This window comes from Mytilus californianus, unplaced genomic scaffold, assembly GCF_021869535.1.
Source record: "Mytilus californianus isolate M0D057914Y unplaced genomic scaffold, xbMytCali1.0.p SCAF_17, whole genome shotgun sequence".
Lineage (NCBI taxonomy): Eukaryota > Metazoa > Mollusca > Bivalvia > Mytilida > Mytilidae > Mytilus > Mytilus californianus.
Window position 1 is genome coordinate 9,755,129 of NW_026262659.1, and position 21,608 is coordinate 9,776,736.

Here is a 21,608-nt window from a genome sequence, read left to right on the forward strand (position 1 = left end):
ACAGCGCGTCATCATTACAATGGCTTAAATTTTTTACGATTGAAAAACAAAATGATGGCGTAAAATCAAAATGCTTCAGAAAGGGAAATTGTTGCATCTAATTAAAGAACACAAATACACGCATGCATATCTATATATAAATACATAACTTATCAACAGGGTAATAATTTGTAACACCAGACAAGCATGTTGTCAACATTTATATCATCACTGGTACTTTATTCAAGACATTGGAAGGCAAATGCAAATTAGTATACATAAAGCATTCAATATAAAAGATACAGAAACTATATACATACCCTCAACGAACAAAGATAGCCAGACGAGGACTTCACCGCTGCTGTTACTCAGTTAATGCTAACATGCCTGTACAACGAAAACCAGAAACCTATTATTACATAGTATGATATCTCTACAGCAACGTTGTAAACAAAGATGTAAGAAACAGAATAACATTGTCTCTGTATGGTTTTTCAAAATGTTAAAAATAAACCCAGGTAATGGTTGATTTTAATTCTTTTCACGATTATAAATACATTGAAGTCCAGTAAGAGATTGAAACATTCGATACAGAAACAATCCTATTGTAGAGTTAAACAATAATGTTCGATCTAAGATTTACAAAAAAAGATCGAAATGTGTGATACGATTGCAAGTGAGACTACCAAAATCTAAATATATCCAGAAGAGATCATTAGATAAAACTGATTACCTTGACTTATCTAAGGCCATTTATTGAATAAACAATTTAAGTGCATAATTTGATACATTTTTAAACCTGATTTAATGCTATTTAAATTTCAAAGAAAATTATTTTTGGACGTCATCACGTAACATTGACAAAACATATATTTTAAGTTCATATCAAATATGCACAAGACCACCGTGTAGTCGGCAAATTGCATCCTTCAAGATTCTTTAGTATTCTTTGTACTTACTTATTAATTCTCATAATTAAACAGATTCTGACTTCTTTTAGATACGGCTTTTATGTAATAAGAATTGTCTCCTATTTACCAGTTTCATGAATTTACTACTTTAATCATTATCTCAATTGTTTAGTTGTTTTGTACCATTTTAACATATTTCATTGACATCACTATATGTTGTTGCAGCCAGATATGATCTTTTACTTGACCAATATTTCTTCTAACCTAGAAAGTGACATTGTTAAGTGAAAAAAACAATTGGTTGCAATATAAACTTCGGTTTATCAGGTTTTAGATATGAGAATACAGCGTGAAATAATTGCTGCGTAAAAATACATATTTTTTATTGTAAACCACACAAGAGAAATAATATTGATGTTTCCTTATACATTATTACAGGTATGGTGTATCTAATAGAGAAAAATCATCTTATGTCTACAAATTCATTTTCTATCCTCAAATTGTGAATTGCAATTAGTACGCAGAGTAACCAAGTTATTTCTACTGTTCATACAATATTTCCCCCAAATAACCGAACATTTATCCCAATGTACCCCGTGGTTGTCTAAACATTGCATTTCGCCTGTAAATAGCAATTGAAAAATCCTTCATTCTAATAGAAATCATCAGATATAATGTTTGTGTAGGTGACACACTCGTGACTCTCGGGTCAAATAGATGGTAGCTAAATTTAATAACAAGTAAAAAAACATTAAACATAATAAATTCCCCGAAAAATACTTGCCAAATCCTTGCTTTTGAAAACTAATACAGTCCTTGGATGGTGTAAACTTCCCACTCACACCATACACCATTACACCATTCACCATACACCATTACACCATACACCTTGTGCCATTACACCATACACGTTACACCTTTGCACCATACACCTTACACATTACACCATACACCATTCCCCATTCTATCTACACGATCCGAAATTACCCATAATGCAATTAAATTTCAAAGAAAGCGTGCGACTACAAAATTATTTATTTGATTTAAAAAACGAATTTTGATCTCAATATTGTAAATTAATATATAAAATTAAAATCTCCGTGATCATGCCTATGATGGTTATATGAACAATACAGATTAAATATATATACATGTATTTGTAAATAAAGTACGCATAAAACTTTGCTTGTAATGCAAATTTATCCGCGATCTGCCTATCTATAAATTAAAAACGATATTGGTTACAATGCAATTATTATCGGTTTTAACATGTATCGTAAATCTTATAAACTTGGTTTTCAGATAAAATCGACAAACAATGCCAAAATTGAATACTTCAGGATGACTGGTACATGTACAACATGTACAACAAAATTATTTTAAGCATCAACCAAAACTGACCATATTTGCACTTATAATTATAAAATTGAGAATGGAAATGGGGAGTGTGTCAATCTGTTAATTTATATAGGGTTAAAAAATTTGGAAATATTTTTGCCCTCCTTTTATTAAAAATATTGTCTCGCTACAAAATTTCAGTAATTTTGATACCTCAGGCTGACTCATATAACAAAATTATTTAACTCATCAACCAAAACTGACCACAATATTTTCACTTTATTATATAGATCTATATAGCCGCATAGTAAATCAGCAATATTTTGATGTCAGGGTGGATTGTATAATACAAATGACAGCAACATTGCAAAACAACATGTACAATGACAAAAATTTGTCCCCATCAATCTAGATTGCCAGCATGTCCTCTTTTTATTCAATATATTGTCTCGCAACAAAATTTCAGTAGTTTTGATACCTCAGGTTGACTCGTATAACAAAATGTTTTTAACGCATCAACAAAAACTGACCATATTTGCACTTTATTATGTATATCTATAAAGCCACATAGTAAATCAGCAATATCTTGTTGTCAGGATGGATTGTATAACACAAATGACAGCAACATTGCAACACAATGACATCAAAAATTATCCCCATCAATTTAGATTGCCAGCATGTCCTCTTTTAATTCAAAATATTGTCTCGCAACAAAATTTCAGTAATTTTGATACCTAAGGCTGACTAGTATAACAAAATTATTGAAACGCATCAACAAAAACTGACCATATTTGCACATTATTATGTATATCTATATAGCCACATAGTAAATCAGCAATATTTTGCTGTCAGGATGGATTGTATAATACAAATGACAGCAACATTGCAATACAATGACAACAAAAATTTATTCCCATCAATCTAGATAGCCAGCATGTCCTCTTTTTATTCAAAATATTGTCACGCAACAAAATTTCAGTAGTTTTGATACCTCAGGCTGACTCGTATAACAAAATTATTTAAACAAATCAACCAAAACTGACCATATTTGCATTTTATTATGTAAATCTATATAGCCGCATAGTAAATCAGCAATATTTTGTTGTCAGAATGGATTGCGTAATACAAATGACAGCAACATTGCAACACAATGACAACAAAAATTTGTCCCCATCGATCTAGATTGCCAGCATGTCCTCTTTTTATTCAAAATATTGTGTCGCAAGAAAATTTCAGTAGTTTTGATACCTCAGGCTGACTCATATAACAAAACTATTTTAAAGTATCAATCAAAACTGACCATATTTGCACTTTATTATGTAAATCTATATAGCCGCATAGTAAATCAGCAATATTTTGATGTCAGAATGGATTGCATTATACAAATTAAATGACAGCAACATTGCAACACAATGACAACAAAAATTTGTCCCCATCAATCTACATGTAGATAGCCAGCATGTCCTCTTTTTATTCAAAATATTGTCTCGCATGAACATTTTAGAAGTTTTGATACCTCAGGCTGACTTGTATAACAAAATTATTTTAAAGCATCAGCCAAAGCTGATCATATTAGCACTTTATTATGTCATGTATGTAAATCTATATAGCCGCATAGTAAATCAGCATATAGCTGCAAAGTAAATCAGCAATATTTTGATGTGAGGATGGATTGTATAATACAAAGACAGCAACATTGCAATACAATTACAACAAAAATTTGTCCCCATCAATCTAGATAGCCAGCATGTCCTCTTTTTAATAAAAATATTGTCTCGCAAGAAAATTTCAGTAGTTTTGATACCTCAGGCTGACTCGTATAACAAAACTATTTTAAAGTATCAAACAAAACTGACCATTTGCACTTTATTATGTAAATCTATATAGCGGCAGCCGCATAGTAAATCAGCAATGTTTTGATGTCAGGATGGATTGTATAATACAAATGACAGCAACATTGCAATACAATGATAACAAAATCTTGTCCGCTTTAATTTAGAGTGCCAGCATTTCATCTCTGTATTCGTTATATAAAACTGTCACTAAAGTCAGTATCAGTATCTGTATTTCCCACTTCCATGACTTCTGAATATGGACGGGTACATCACAGATTCCTTTTCGGCTATTGTGTGATGGGTTGGTCTGCGCATAAATTAGTCGTGCTTGCTGAGGTGTGATGATTTAAACTCAGTAGTTCAGGATGGTTTGTATAATAAAACTATTCCACCTCATCATCCAACAGTGTGACTGACATGACAGATTTCATTTGTACTTTATAATGAAAAGTATGAGAAGTTCTCTTCTAGGAAAAGTATACTGTTAGTATATTATGTCGGTTGGTTGATTTTGTTGGTGGCTAAATATCAAGTGGCAAATATTTTATTCCGTTTCACATAAGTATATTTTTTCGGACGTTCAAGATATCATTTATAATCCGTAAAGACAAATCTAACGAAATTGACGAGATTGTTCATAATTATACAACACCTTATGTGCAATAACACTGTACAATTTTCCTTTGAACATTTTTTGGAAAACAGAATCGTAAATCCAAGGCAAACATAGGTGAATGACGATCAGATATTTATAAAGAGACTGTCAAAAGTGGGGAACGAAGCAACTTTAAAAATGATGTTGATAACCCGTGATATAAAAATACTGTTCCGATGCGTGGATAACCTTTCTATCCGCCTTCTAGTTTCAATAAAATCCTTTCTTTTATGATAACTGCATGTGATCACAAGTGTGTAATTTTAAAGCCATTGTTTAATGTAAATAAGAATATGAAAAAAAAAGATTTTTTAATATGTGTATATTAAATATATATGACATAGAGTCTAACGAGTAAAGTAATTTGCTTTACTGGGAAAAAAGAACAATAGGATTATTATTATTGTTTATGTTTACAATCCGAAAAATTAAAATAAAATGAACTTCGGTTTCAACCAATGAAATGTCGTACACCATTCATTCACACCATTCCCGATCGCACGTTACACAATCACACCATTCCTCATACACCATTACATCATTCCCCTTACACCATACACCATAGCACCATACACCTTCTACCATTGCACCATATGCCATACACCATTACACCATACACGTTATTTTGGGAAGTTTACACCATCCAAGGGCTGTAGTGATAAAATACATGCCAGAGAAAATTATATCAAATTTATTCCATGCAAGAATCGTATAGATATATTTATCGATCTTCAACACAGCGAGAAAATCCCGTATCTGGAGGCGGGCTTCAGCTGGCCCCTAAACAAATGTGTACTAGTTCTATATATATTTCTTGATAAAAAATTTAATGAGATCACGGTGGTCAACCCGCAGACTTACTACTCTTTTCTGAACATTCGAACAGGACATTATGTCTTCCGTCATTTACTGGATAAATATTCATTTTGATTGAGTATAATATTGAATACTGTTTCTAACAGTATCGGAGAAATCAAAGACGAGATTCATCCACAAATACGACTGAAAAACACAAGACAGTGATAATTATCGGCGGCAATCCTAGAACGTTTTGGTCGCATCTGACCTTAGACAAGAAATATCATGTGAACATGATTGCGAACTACAGCATTTTAACAGCACTGGCAGTATAGCGAGAATTATACATATACAACCTCCTCAAGATATCAGGCTCATATTCATAGTCAGATAGGCTGTTGTATGCAGGGAGATTAAATTGTGAACATAATCAACATCAAAAGCAATTTGGTCAATGTGCTATCAGCAATTACAGTACCATGAAAGGAACGCAACATTTCAACATTTATTATTACTTATTGAACGTCTCCACAGGCATAAAACGCACTAAGAACCCTCCGAATCCCGTGTATTTACCGGTGAAAATGGAAGCAAACACTAGAATTGGCACTCACCTGACTGATCAAATCGGTAATCTAATGGATTCTCGGATTATAACCACCTAACTATCAGATTGTAATCGAAACATGATAGGTAATTCTATGATGGCAATGGACAGCTTTCCGAATTCTGAGATAGAGTTTTTCTAAAGAGTGAAAACATTTTCGACTCCGCCTTCACAATCTCTTCATAATAGTAGAAATTGCACATGTTTTCTTTAATTCACTCGTCGCGTATGTTATAATTTTGAGTCTTCACCACCCAGTCTTTAACATTGTATCGAATTTCCGTGTCAGTCTTTCACATGCACAGCAATTATACTATTTTCCATGCCTGTCCAGGATTATGATTTTACACGGACCCAATTTTCCTTTGTACTTATTAATTAAAAACAGCAGCTTCGGCTCTTTTCCTCAATTTCTTACCACTTTCTTCACATTCTTGCTTTATATCTATCTAATCTACACACTTCTGGTACTGCACTTACTCTTCATTCGATGTTTACAACAGTGGTCTATCAAAGGTTAGAATGTCTGTAATTTTTTTTAATTTTAAAATTTGTCATTGGTAATAATTTTTTTAATTGTAAGTAACATTGAACTAGCTATCTTATGTCCTTTTAAATAACTATTTTATTATATTCATTTGCAAAAATTCTGTAGACAACACTATTATGTTGTTTTCTATTCAGATACATAACATGACTAATATATAGAAACACTAAGCATTGTAATTAAAACATATGAAGTAAAACTTGTTGTCTGTGATTAAGTATCCAAATCTATTTCACTTATGTTTACGAGATCGTAGAATTGTTGCCAAATATAATGAGTATTATAATAGTTTCTTCTAGGTAACAAAAATTACGCATATTGTTGTTTGTTATTTTCCGTTGTGATAAAAAAAAACGAGTTAGCAAATACAGAACACCAAGGTAAATTCTAAAAGGGGGAGTCCATAAAAACTCACAAAATCAACCGTTACACTTTATTGACAACGAAAAGAATGGAAAACAACTGTCATATTCCTGTCGTGGTACAGGCATTTCCCGAAGAAAATGATGGGTTACACTGGTGTTATAGCTAGATATATATATATAGATATAAACAAGTTTAAATGGAAAACAACGTTCAAACCTATGATTGCGTTGGATAAAAACCGCAATTTTTATACGTGTGCATGCAAAACAAATTTCTTGGTAGAGGGGTCTAAATACAGCTCAAACAACATTTTCCAAAAGACCAAATGAGTGAAAAAGTATATTTTAACAAAACGCATTTGACTAGCAGGTCGAACAACTGATGTTCTTAAACCCTGCTGACTGCCATTAGCGATTGCAAAATAAACGGATCACAAGATGTAACAAAAAGATCTTATTATTAATTTATTACTAAACAGAAAACAATAAACTTGCGGAAAAAATGGTATACTGCAAACATGAGGTGCAACAATTTGTACACCATATCCAGATTTCGACAATTAATGTCTCTTCAATGATGTTAGGAATCGAAACGGTATTTGGAAGGCCATATAATTTACCTCAATTTAGGATAGACTCTTGAATTTTGAAAGAGTCAAAATAAGATGAACGGATCATATAAACCCGAAGGCAAATATAATACATCCCAAACGAAAAAAATATAAACAAGTCTAAATTGAAAACAACGTTCCAACCTATGATTGCGTTGGATAAAAACCGCAATTTTTATACGTGTGCATGCAAAACAAATTTCTTGGTAGAGGGGTCTAAATACAGCACAAACAACATTTTCCAAAAGACCAAATGAGTGAAAAAGTATATTTTAACAAAACGCATTTGATATATATATAGCTAAACCTTCCACTTGTATGACATTTTTTTATAGGTCAACACCAACAAAAACAACGTTTTGTTATTGATAAGAAATACAGAATATAGTATACACTTACTCGATAAAGTACAAATAAAGTAAACTATAATTACAAGGGTACACAAAACGTAAACAACACTGTAAAAACCTCTGGCGTCCAAAGTTCACCCCTGAACCGACCTGCAACCGTAACGCTCAAAGCCAAATCATGATAGCTTGGTGTATAAATACCGAGTCACGTCAAGCGTCATACGACCAAACGGAACAAAATAGCACAAAGACAAATAAAGAGAAGACTGTAAAGTAAATAAAAAGATACAAAACTTTAGCACCTAGTATCTATAACACAAGACCATCGTATATTTTTTTGGAAGTAGAAACGAAATATGTATCTTTTATTATACTTTCCATTCTTTTTACATTATACTTTATGAATAAACTAAGGTTCAACTACCTCAGGCAAAGTTGACCTTAGATGGATTTGGATATTTTTTAGGGGTTTTTTTGTCATATAGCTCTTCAACTGTTTCGGTTCTTATTCATTCTTGAAGGTAAATCCAGATATGCGCTTCGTTCGCATGAAATTATTAAACGTGTTGCTTTTTTTTTCAATAACTTTTAATTTTCATTTGAATTTTTTTAATATTTTCAGCTAAATATTCAAAAATAAAGTTAAACAACGAATTCATATTTGGAGTTTCTTATATTGCAAGAATACTAATGATTTAGATAAAATTTTATCTGAAAAACATGAAGTCTCAATTAAACGATCTTTTCATATAATCTTATTTCTAATAATATGTACTATACTTTTACATAATTTTCTTTTCAACAATCTGAAATTTTCCAAGCTAGTTTACCTTACACTGCAACATCCAGGACTTCATTACTTCTCTACAGCGGTATACTACTGTTGCCTTTATCTATAACGATCTGCAACGCCTTTGAAATACTCTAAATGTTTTATATCATTTGAATTCATATTGAATGTAAACAAAATATTATCAGACACCTTTAGATTTTTAAACAGTAAAAACCTCCTGTTGGAAAGTTTACCAGTAACACGTCTATATACGCATGATGCCTTTAAAAGAATTACTTTTAGAATTGACCGTTTGCTAACTCCCATTTTCGTATGCACTTCTTATCAAATTTATTTTTACTTTTTCTATTTTCCCATCCAAAATATTTATTATAGCTTCTTGTTTCTAATTCTTTAAGATGACTTTCCCAAGAATGTCGATAAAGGCAAGATTGATGCTTTTATAATTAGCATTTTCCTTAAAATTTAAAGGTTTCGGTTTTCCATGGAACTGAAATAGTTAAATCATTAGTTAGCGGAAGGCAACTCTTGATAACAACCTCATAGGTAAAAAACTGTTTCCCAAGAGTGCAAAAGTCGCACGGGAACACACAAATAACAAATGTAAGAAACAACAATTTTCTAAACATTTCAATAAGTTACTGCGTGTGTACAACGTTCGAATTTGTGTTTAGAGTCTATGGCAAATGTTTGTTGATGTGGTTCTTAAGTGTTTCTCGTTTCTCGTTTTTTATATAGATTAGACCGTTGGTTAACATCATTTAACTACTATTACCTCTAATTTACAACCAAAGACAACCACAGATGTGGCACTAGATGTGTCGAGACTACGTCAACCCAAATTAACTCGGATATTGTAGTATTTCAAACAAGAAAAACAACAAAGAACACATGACTGCTGTACCCATATTGTGACTATTTCATGTCTGTTTTGTTCACGCATCGTTGAAAATATAACGGAATTTGATGCGACTGTCATACAAGTGAGAGGTTTAGCGCTATAAAACCAGGTTCAATCCACCATTTTCTACATTTGAAAATGCCTGTACCAAGTCAGGAATATGACAGTTGTTGTCCATTCGTTTGATGTGTTTTATCATTTGATTTTGCCATTTGATTAGGGATTTTCCGTTTTGAATTTTCCTCGGAGTTCAGTATTTTTGTGATTTTACTTTTTATAATACACACTTTTAAACTAGACTTTCTCAATAACACTGGACAGTTTTATTAGACTTAAAAAACACATACAAATTAATCAAAAACAATCAATAATTAATAACGTATCTAAGAATGCAGTTCTCATGCAGTTGAACATCCTAGACCCTAATATCACATTGCAGGGTAAAAAGAAACTCAAATGCTCGTTTCTTTGGTGATGAACAAAATTACAAATGTATATTAAGTTATAATATTATATAGTCATAAAAGTGCATTTAAACAAAATATTTTTTGAAGTCAAGCAATACATGAAAGCTTTTATCTTTGTCAGAAAAATTTTGTATGACGAAACAACAATGTCTAGATATAATTGACAGATGAGTGTTTAAATGCTAATAACATTTGGTATTGCCTTTGGAAGAAGCCAATCACACGGATAGTTCCTCTTTTTGTTTCTTAAATTTTTTAAATCAATTTTAATGACAACTTCTCGTAATGTCTGTCTCAAACTACAACGACAATATAAACAGTGAAATTAACATGCCCATAGTGTGAAAATGCATTTAAGCATATCATTGTGGTAAAGTGAATGAATAGTAGGTTCTAAAAGACTGCATAAAAAATATACCAATTGTATTATTTTTCACTGAAATTTATTAAGTTTGCACTTTAATAGAAAAAAAACAATAATGCTTTACCTTAGTAACTATAGATCTTATTGTGTTTTTTTACCCTTCAATTGTTTGAGGGTAAGAACTAAATGACTCTTTTGAAATTAAATTGTGATATTAAGAACATTTGTGTATCATGATTTGACATTCCATCGTGTTGCGTATTATCCGGACCCTCTATTTCATTGAAGACTCACATTGATGATTGTGCTGAATTACAATCTAGTCCAAGCGGCGTTATTGTATCCTACGGATATTTAAATTTATGTTTTATTTACAGCTGTGTAATATGACAGATAACCATACACTACCAGAAAGTTTATGTTTAAACTGCCTATTTGGTTTTGTTCGAGTTCCATTAAGCCTTTTAAGATACAAAACAACAAGGTCTAGTCCTTGAAATAGGAAAGATGCTTCGTGACCCTACCAAATTAAAGATTTATGATTTTGGAATGTTTAATGTTGAACACCGGTATACTACTGTTGTCTTTAATATCTAATTTAAACTCAGATCGAATTTTTTATATATTGCTGAAGTCATATTTTTTTCTAAATCTAAGGCAGTTGCCTCCTACGATTTATACAAAAATTAACTAGATGCTCTTAAGAGCGTGTGTCGCACACCTAGGTCTATGTGCATCTTTATCAATGGACACTCTACAACATTTTTAGACAATATTGTTCAACTCTAAAATCTTTGTGTTTTATTGAAACTGTATTGCCGATAATTTTCTATTGATATTTTCTCTCTATCTTCTTTAGTTTTACGAACAACTAAAAAGTGTTAAAATCGTCATGTAAAGGCAATCACTCCTATAATAATAAAACTGACGAATTCATCTTCATATTAGCTGACCTATATCTATTTGCAGATTTTGTTTTACTGATCATTCTTGCTTTGATAATTTTCAAGATAACACTCAAAAATGAAAAAAAAAACAAAATGGTAAAAATTCGTAGTTAAAGGGCAATAACTACTACATGAAGCGGTCTGGTAGTTTTAATGTTAAAAAACAGAAGGCAGATCTCATCATTTTGAACATTTTTGCCATCTTCCGATTTCTCTTTCTATAGTGGTTTTTCTAGATAATAGACAGAACTTGCATTTAACCCCTATTTCTATTTTAGGCATATCGACCATGTAGGTCAGCAGACAGTATTATCGGATAATAATTTTAACTAAATACTTCAATTATGATTGTGGCCAATTTTGGTTAAATTTGACCCAGTTGTTTTAGAGGAGATGATCTTTGTTAAATTTATCGGACGACTGATGGGAGAAGCACACTGGCTCTTTAGACAAAATGAACTAACAAAGAATAAATTTCACAGTTACCTACGATTTTATTCTTATATGATAGTATGTTCGGATTTGAAGGTCATTCCTTACATGACGGCTGTTATAATAGTTTAAGATCAATTCTTGTAGGTAAATTTTGCACAAACAATTTAAAAAAGGCGATATTTACTATAAACATTGGGCGTAACATGGAAAATACTTAGAAATTAGAAACATGAATAAGTCAAAAGGACGAAGAAAGTTTCGTATGTAATATGCCTTTCATTGGTGTACTTTTTTCTTTTTGGTTCCTGATTAAAAAGAAAACTAGAGTAAATGAATGTTAAGGCTTACTCTTTAACAATTTCTACTGCTTGTGGATCCACAGCAAACTGTTAAAATCACCAAGACTTTCTGTTGCTTTCTTACTAAGAACTTTTGTAACTAACATAATAGTTTAAATATTTTTTTGGTTTGGAACAGTCTTCAAGATGGTTTCTATAGTGACTAGACTCTGCAAAAACCATGAATTGAGATGAGATATACTTATTTGATTTTTGATTTTACAGACTGATCTAGATACTAAGGGATGGGTTATAAAAGATAAATGAACCTGTTCTGCCTTATTACCCTGCTAGAGCACTGTTTTGCTACATAAACTGGTAATCAAATTTAGCTTATTTAAACCAGATACTTATTCGATCAGTAACAAACTAGACATCAGATGTAATGCTACTATAGAACAAAGTTTACATTTTTGGAAAATGTAATCGTCACGTTTGTCTAAGATATTATGTTTGAATTCGTCAACCTATGTTCATATAAGAGAATAAAAAAATAATAGGCAAGTTTCAGTGGTGTCTTCAATGTTATGTTTACTGGGATATATCAAGAGAAGGCACTTGTTCAAAAAGTGGAGACGAGGATAACGTTGATGTTTGATGGGTGATTTCAAAGTTGCTAGGGCATATACATTTCAAAATACAAGACGAAAATAGTGATGGATATCAAGAGCACATTCAAACATCGTATGTCAAGGAAAAACTGACAACAACATGGCAAAAAACAAAAACTGACAAAAAGAGGAACAAGTCCGAAAATATCGTAAAATAAAAAAAACAAAGGACTAAACACCATCAGTTCCTTTCAAACCGGGAGTGCTCCAAAAGGATAAACAGTTCCTGTTGTACATGTGGTATTCGTCGTGTTGCTCATTCAAGTATTTCAAAGCAAGATTACATTCCAAAAGGGAATCGTTCTCTTTAAAAGCAGCTATTAAATCGTCATAATGAAGTTACATCTGTAGGTTATTTTACATATATGATGTAAGGTTAATGATATAAATATACGAAGATATGGTATAACTGTCAACGAGACACCATTACACCATACACCCTGTGCCATTACACCATACACGTTACACCTTTGCACCATACACCTTACACATAACACCATAATGCAATTTAATTTCAAAGAAAGCGTGCGACTACAAAATTATTTATTTATTTTAAAAACGAATTTTGTGATATATTGTAAATTAATGCATAAAATTAAAAATCAGTTCTTATCAATATTTTGCATAGTTTTAAATGTCGTACACTATTCATTCACACTATTCCCGATCGCACGTAACACCATTACAACATTCCCCTTACACCATACACCATAGCACCATACACCTTCTACCATTGCACCATATGCCATACACCATTACACCATACACGTTTTTTGGGAAGTTTACACCATCCAAGGGTTGTACCCATCAAAACCAATGGAAAAGGATGTAAACCTACATGATATTGTAGGTCTTCACCAATGAGCTAATTCTATATCGATAGAGCTAAATGTACTCACTAATTAAACATTAAAAACAAATCTCATCAAATGATATGAATAAAGCTTTTTAATTGTAACAACTTTGTTTAGTGATTATGACGAATTATATAATTAGCGTGTTAATACATCGGTATTCGATATCCTCAATGACAACAAAAGAAATTAGAAAATATTTCAATATAACATGTCCAACGTTTATGTTATTGGTATGTAATGAACTATCTTTATTTCCACAGCTATCTATTTGAATCATTATAATACTACTGCTACTACTACTAACAATAATATTATTAATCCTAGGGTCAACATTGGGTCTTTGACTGATAGTAGTTACATGTATATGCCCAGACAAATGCCACAATTTTGAAATATATTTCTAATCATTCATACAAAAAAATTTGAACCCGTTATTTCTAATGATGCTGAAGGGCAGGCTTCATTTTAAGAAAAACCGTACACAAAAAAGAATTGGTTATGATACCACCTATTGGTCTCCATGTGCATAAGAACAAATTGAACAATTTTTGCCAATAAGAAAATAATAAAATGCAACTTTGATCAGATTCTAGAACAAATTAAAAAAAAGAAAATTTGCACATACCTGTCATCAGCAATGGATTCTAAAATGACAAACACGCCAACTATTAACAGAGAAAACTGAACATGACATTACTGACTGGAAACAGGCATACTTAACATTTTCGAAGGGATTAATTAAGTTTTCTGAGTTCTAAAACTTACATTTCTTTATTTCCAATCATTGGAAAATTTAAAGATGTCTTTTTATGTTTTAAAGGATGTTTGGTTGCTGCAGCTATCGTATTGACATTTACATAATTTTATTTAACCATAGAAAAATTAACATTTCAAATAAAGACAACAGTAGTATACCGCTGTTCGAAATGGTTTATCTAAGTTATATAAGCATGACTGACAACAAACAATCAATTAAACCAAAGACGGAAGTGCAATTCACTACTGTGACATAGAAAATGACAATGATGATGCTTAATCGTTACGTTTGTCACACATCTTAGTTTGGAATTCGTTTATTCTTTCACAATTCACCAAAAATAAATCAGGTATCAGGCATCTGTTCTAGACGCAGTGGTATCCTTAATGTAAAGTTCATTGAGATATATGAGACGCAAATACTTGCCACAATGAGGGTTTTATGTTTAAGCTAGTAGACAATATATATGAACATGAAATTGGCAACTTGGCAACCTCAATTGTTTTTTCGATGAGTTTTTAGCAACTTTTGAAATACCGACTATTCGTTGCAATATCAATCGAATTCGACAAAAATGTGGTCAATAAAACAATCTACTTCGGTATAGCTGTTGTTTGAGTCAATGCGGTAAAACGACTGTATAATAGAGAGATGTAGTCAACCTTCAAATGAGCATAAAACATGGCGTAAAGTACAGATACACAAAGTTTTCACAGTATTGCAAAGTTTCAAGATTATTTTTGAAAATTCTAGAATAGGTCTTTAGAAAAGACATAACTACATGTAAGTACCTATCACCTATATGTATTATCTATTTTTATTTAAGTCATTGTAATGACATTAACAGTTTTGTATTTTTGTCAAGATGGAATGTACTTGGTTATCATTGTTTTATTGTTACCCTATTAAAAATAGCTTACAAATAATTCAAATCACGATGGGAGCTGTTAAACGATGATAACTTTAATTCTTCCTACCTGAATGTTTGGTCCTGGAAAGGTAAATCCATGGTGAATGGAAAGTAGATCTTGATAGCCTTCTCGTAGGTAAAATAATGTTTCCCATTAATAGAAATGTCGCACGGAAACACAAATGGACAAATTTGAGAAACTGCCAAGTTTCCACATTTATTTTGCTATGTTTGAGCAAATTACCGTGCGCGTACAAAATTCGAGTTTTTGTTTAAGGCTATGGTAAATACAAACTTAGGCCAACCTTATCTCGGTGAAACATGAATGTCTTAATACATTACCGTTGACTATAATCATTACCCTTTTAATTTGATAATTAATCATTGTAATAACCATGATAATTGTATGCTCTTCCTGAAAGACAGCGATAAGTAAACTAGTTCTGATACAAAAATAACAACCCGGAATTCGTCCGTTACCGAAAACAAATAAAGTCTTAAAAGATTTATTTGCCCTTTGCAGCCAAGCAAAAACTGTAATATTTAAGCAAAGGTTCAATCTTCTGCTCTGGGAATAAAAGAATATAGTGTTCTGTCAAGGTAAGATTTGACTTCTTTCTACTCAGGAGATAACCTTCAGAGATCAACAAACTGTTTACAAAAGAAAATGCAATCTTTCGACCGAGAGTCTAGAAATTTTGTTAATTACGTTAACTATTGATTGTAAATCACGAACTTTAATACAGATACTATTTCTCTGTTTCAACTCACTAGCGACATGTTTTGGCGGTCGTAGATACTACAGGAGACGTCGGATTGCATCTTTTTTTCTCGATTTTGACATTTTGACTGAGTGTGGATATGAATGGCGGGTGTTGCATGCATATCAGGAGCAGCTTCGTTGTCGATTCTCCCGTACTCGACCTTTTTGGAGTTAATAAGCTACCCCAAGTTTGTGTTTTACCTCTATTGTACAACAATGTATCTTAAAAGATTTATGAAATTTGAACATCGGTAAAGTATTATTGCCTCTAATTTATTACAAAAGACAACCACCGACGTGTTCCCCGACATGTGTCGGGACTACCTGAAATCCATAACAACTCGGCCCTCTTAATATTGCAAATAAGAACAACACAGCTGAACACCCAATAAGATAATTTCAAAATTTGTTTTGTCAATAATACTGGACAGATTTATTAGACATAAAACATACGTATACTGTACAAGTTAATCAAAAGTAATTCATATCGCATCAAAGAATGAAGAGCTCTTGCAGTTGAGCATCCTAGGCCCAAATATCACACTTTAGGGTAAAGAGTAACTCAAACGCTTGATTCTTTGATGTTGATTTCATTGCTGGAAATGTCTTAGCAATTCATGTACAAAACACAATTATGTCATAAAAGCTATCTCAAACAAAATATTAATTTCAAAGACATGCAATACATTAAAATCTATTAAATGTGCTAGACAATCTTTGTGTGAAGAAATAATATTGTGTGTAAATATAATAAACATATAAGTGTTTACATTTATTTTGCTATGTTTGAGCAAATTACCGTGCGCGTACAAAATTCGAGTTTTTGTTTAAAGTCTATGGTAAATACAAACTTAGGTACCTGTAATTTCTTATACTTACACCAAGTCTATTGCATCCAAGATTTTCAACCACAAGAGGGTTTTAGAGGCCTTTAACCTCAAACATGTGAAATCCAAACCTCCGGATTTCTCATGTGTATCGTCACAATACAATTATAGTCTAGCTGGTCATGTTATTACTGGCGACCTTGGCATCGTTACCAATGAACAACTAAGAGAGTTGTTAGCCAAGGGACCAAAATATAGAATTCCCCAGCCCATCAACTGGAAAAAGAACTTCAGGTTACTGATGGATGCAGTTGAGGACTACGCTAGAAAATGGGTAAAGCGCGAACCAGACGAACCAAAACTGGACATTTTGTCTGAATGGATCAAAGCTATTCGATCATGCATTCAGAAGCGCATTCAGAAACTACGATGTACTATGAGTACAAGGGTTTCTAACCCTTTCAAGAATCCGGAGGTTGTGGATGCTTTATCCTCTTTGCAAGACAAATATGTCGTTGTTCCAGCAGATGAAGCCTCGAATAATATTGTCTTCATATGTAAAAGCCATTATTTGCAATGTCTCACAACACAGCTTGGAATAAACAGCACAACTGGTAATCCTACATATTCTAAAAATCATTTACAAAGGATGAAATTTTACAAAATCACAAATCTGTCCTTCTTTCTTTTGGTATCAACATCAAAGAAAACGAAGAAAATTTACCGTCATTATTCTGGATACCAAAACTTTACAAACCTCCATATACAGAACGATACATAGCTGGATCATCAAAATGTTCGACTAAACATATTCCTAAAGTACTGACTACTATTCTTTCTACAGTAAAAGATGGCCTTCAAAAATATTGTGATGAGATATATTCTATCAGTGGTGTTAACCAGATGTGGATTCTCAAAAATTCTAAAGATCTACTGCTTAATCTTAGATCACAATCTCTGCAATTTTGCAGCAACATTAAGACTTTTGATTTTTCTACGCTTTACACTACTATTCCCCATGCTCGATTGAAAGATCGACTTCACAATCTCATTAAACAGAGCTTTTTCTATAAAAATGGGAATCGTAGATACAAATTTCTTGTTTTGAGTTATAATAATTCTTATTTTGAAGAAAAACCACACTGAATCTACCAGAAAATATACTGAAGATGATATTATCAAAATGCTGGACTTTTTGATCGACAATATATTTGTTGAATTTGGAGGATTGATATTTCAACAGACAGTCGGTATTCCAGTGGGTACTAATTGTGCACCCATACTGGCCGATATTTTTTTGTACTCGTATGAAGCAGAATTCATTCAGAACCTTCTAAAAGACAAAAAGAAAAATCACCTTGCGAAATTCTTTAATTATACTTTCATATATATTGATGATGTCCTATCACTGAATAACCCATATTTCAGCCAATACTTACATCTCATATATCCCAGTGAACTTGAAATTAAGGATACTACTGATACTAGAAGGACTGCTTCATACCTTGATCTTTTCCTCAATATTGACACAGATGGATGACTTCACACTAAAATCTATGACAAACGGGACGATTTCAACTTCCCAGTTATCAATTTCCCATTTCTCAGCAGTAACATACCCTCTGCCCCATCGTATGGTGTTTACATATCTCAGTTGATACGTTATGCTCGTGCATGTTCACACTATATGGACTTCATATACAGGAGTGTGCTCCTTACGCAGAAACTGGGTCAACAAAGTTATGAGGAGGAAAGATAAAAAATGACACTCCGTAAATTTTATGGACACAATCACGAATTGGTTGATCCATACGATGTGTCTGTGTCCAAACTAACTAAGGACATTTTTACCACGACTTAGATTGTGGTTTACCATTTACGTCGTCTGATCTTTTAAGTACCGAACATGACCTATTCCCGAATATGACTGTTTTACTGAGTGTGAATACGCATTGCTATAAGACGTGTCACGATATTTGTTTATCCAACAGTTATGTATTTAGTTATGATGTTGTATTTGTTATTCTGATCGGATATTGTTTAATGTCTTATCGTTTGTAGTTGTAATTCTATTTTTTTTATTTTCTATTCGTATGTAAAAGTAAAGATAATTAATCACCCAGTTCATTTATAAGATTTTGGTTTAAAGCAACTATATGTACACGATTTATTTGTTTTACAGTTTGATTTAGAAGAAATACCGACATAGCTAGATAATATAATTAATTATATAATTACTAACACAATTTGATATTAATATTCGTGTAATTGTTATAAAATACATCAAATGACATAGTTACAAACCTGATCTTAAACTGTATCAAATTTTTAGAAATTTACCAGTGACGTCACTTTTGTGGCGTTGATCCAGTCGTGTGAAAGACAGTTCGTGGTTCTGTTGTGCTGTTTTTGTGTGCTGTCCTATGTTGTTTTACGTGTTCGTTTTTATTCTGTGGTTAGCATGTCGAAATGTACTATTGTATTGTTTATTTGTGTATTTCTCTGTCCTGAATGTTCTTGCATTTGTTTGTACTGTATTCCTGTCATGTAATGTTGTCATTTTAGTGTTATATTTAACATTGCGATCAAAGCGCGAGGTTTGGCTAGCAACAAAACCAGGTTAAACCCACCATATTTTCTTAAGATGTCCTGTACCAAGTCAGGAAAATGGCAGTTGTTATCTTATAGTTCGTTTCTATGTGTGTTGCATTGTCGTTTGTTTTTTGTTCACTTCAGTGTTTCTGTTGTTTCGTTGTTTTCCTCTTATAGTTGATGTGTTTCCCCCGGTTTTAGTTTGTAACCCGGATTTGTTTTCTCTCAATCGATTTATGACTTTCGAACAGCGGTATACTACTGTTGCCTTTATTAGCCCAACTTTATCTCGGTGATACCTGTATGTCTTAATACATTATCATTGATTATAATCATTACCCTTTTAATTTGATAATTAATCATTGTAATAACCATGATAACTGTATGCTCTTCCTGAAAGACAGCGATAGGTAAACTAGTTTTGATGCAAAGATGACAACCCGGAATTCGTCCATTACCGGAAACAAATAAAGTCTTAAAAGAGTTATTTGCCCTTTGCAGCCAAGCAAAAAACTGTAATATTTAAGCAAAAGTTCAATCTTCTGGTCTGGGAAAAAAAAATAGTGTCCTATCAAGGTAAGATTTGACACCTTTCTACACAGGAGATAACCTTCAGAGATCAACAAATTCGAATTTTAATACAGATACAATGTCTCTATTTCAACTCACTAGCGACATGTTTTGGCGGTCAGATATACAGGAGTCGTCGGATTGCATCTTTTTTCTCGATTGTGATATTTTGACTGAGTGTGGATATGAACGGCGGGTGATGCTCCGATATCAGGAGCAGCTTCGTTGTCGACTCTCCCGTACTCGTCCTTTTTGGAGTTAATGAGCTTCCCCATATTTGTGTTTTACCTCCATTTGTACAACAATATATCTTAAAAGATTTATGAAATTTGAACATCGGTAAAATATTGTTGCCTCTAATTTATTACAAAAGACAACCACCGACGTGTTCGCCGACATGTGTCGGGACTACCTAAAATCCATAACAACTCGGCCCTCTTGATATTGCAAATAGGAACAACACAGCTTAAGACCTAATAGAATAATTTCAAAATTTGATGTCAGTAATACTGGAAGGATTTATTAGACTTAAAACATACATATACTGTACAAGTTAATTCATATATAATCAACGAATGAAGATCTCTTGCAGTTGGACTCCCTAGGCCCAAATATCACACTTTAAAGTAGGAGTAACTCAAACGCTTGATTCTTTGGTGTTGATCTCATTGGCGGAAATGCCTTAGAAACTCATGTACAAAACACAATTATGTCATAAAAGCTATCTCAAACAAAATATTAGTTTCAAATGCAATACATTAAAATCTGTTAAATGTGCTAGACAATCTTCGTGTGAACAAATGCTATTGTCTGTAAAAATAGTAAACATATAAGTGTTTAAATGCTTATGGCATTAGGTATTGCCTTTGGAAGAAGCCAATCATATGGATATTCCCTCTTTTTGTTTCTTGACTCAATTGTTTTCCCAACTTGTCGTAATGTCTGTCGAAACCTACAATGAAAAGTTAACAATAAAATGAATATGCCCATAGTTTGAAAGGGTATTCAAACATATCATTGATGGTAAAACGTATGACTATTTGATACCAAAGACGGGATTGGGCCGTATAATAGGCTTATCCTATTCTTTTACATTTCAAATACCAGAATCAGTAATATATCAATTGTCCATTTGTTAACTAATATTTATTAAGTCTGCACGTCGAAAAATCAATGTTTTAACCTATGCTCTAGATCTTATTGTTCTTTTTCTTATTTTACAATTGTTTCAGAGTTATTGAAAAAAATCTTTTAAAATTGATTTCTGACGTTGAGGACATTTGTGTATCAAAATATAACGTTCCTTTGTGTTGCGCACCATCTCGACCCACAAACTACATAATTGGCTCAAATTGATAATATTGTTGCCCTTATCCAATCAAAAAATTCTGTTATATTTTCACCTAGCCTTTTTTTTCTTTTTTTTTTTTGCAAGTTGATGCATGCACGAGGGACTATATTAGACTCACTACTTTGTTGT

General features: G+C 32.3%; 2 protein-coding genes across 13 annotated transcripts in view; both read right to left on the reverse strand.

Moving 5' to 3' along the window:
* The window catches only part of LOC127726388 (allene oxide synthase-lipoxygenase protein-like), a 110,684-nt gene extending 110,354 nt beyond the window's left edge, over positions 1 to 330 (reverse strand). The window contains exon 1 of the mRNA XM_052233786.1: positions 300 to 330. The gene's annotated coding sequence lies outside the window, so the exon portion shown is untranslated. The remainder of the gene's footprint in view (positions 1 to 299) is intronic.
* Positions 1 to 21,608, reverse strand: part of LOC127726375 (allene oxide synthase-lipoxygenase protein-like) — a 97,263-nt gene that overhangs the window by 45,469 nt on the left and 30,186 nt on the right. Inside the window, exon 17 of one of the 12 annotated variants that reach the window (XM_052233759.1) lies at positions 20,627 to 21,080. The exons of the other annotated variants lie outside the window; for them this stretch is intronic. Coding sequence (XP_052089719.1) covers positions 20,966 to 21,080 — 115 coding nt within the window. The 3' untranslated portion in view covers positions 20,627 to 20,965. Of the gene's footprint in view, positions 1 to 20,626; positions 21,081 to 21,608 lie in introns of those variants that run through there. 12 annotated transcript variants of the gene reach the window in all.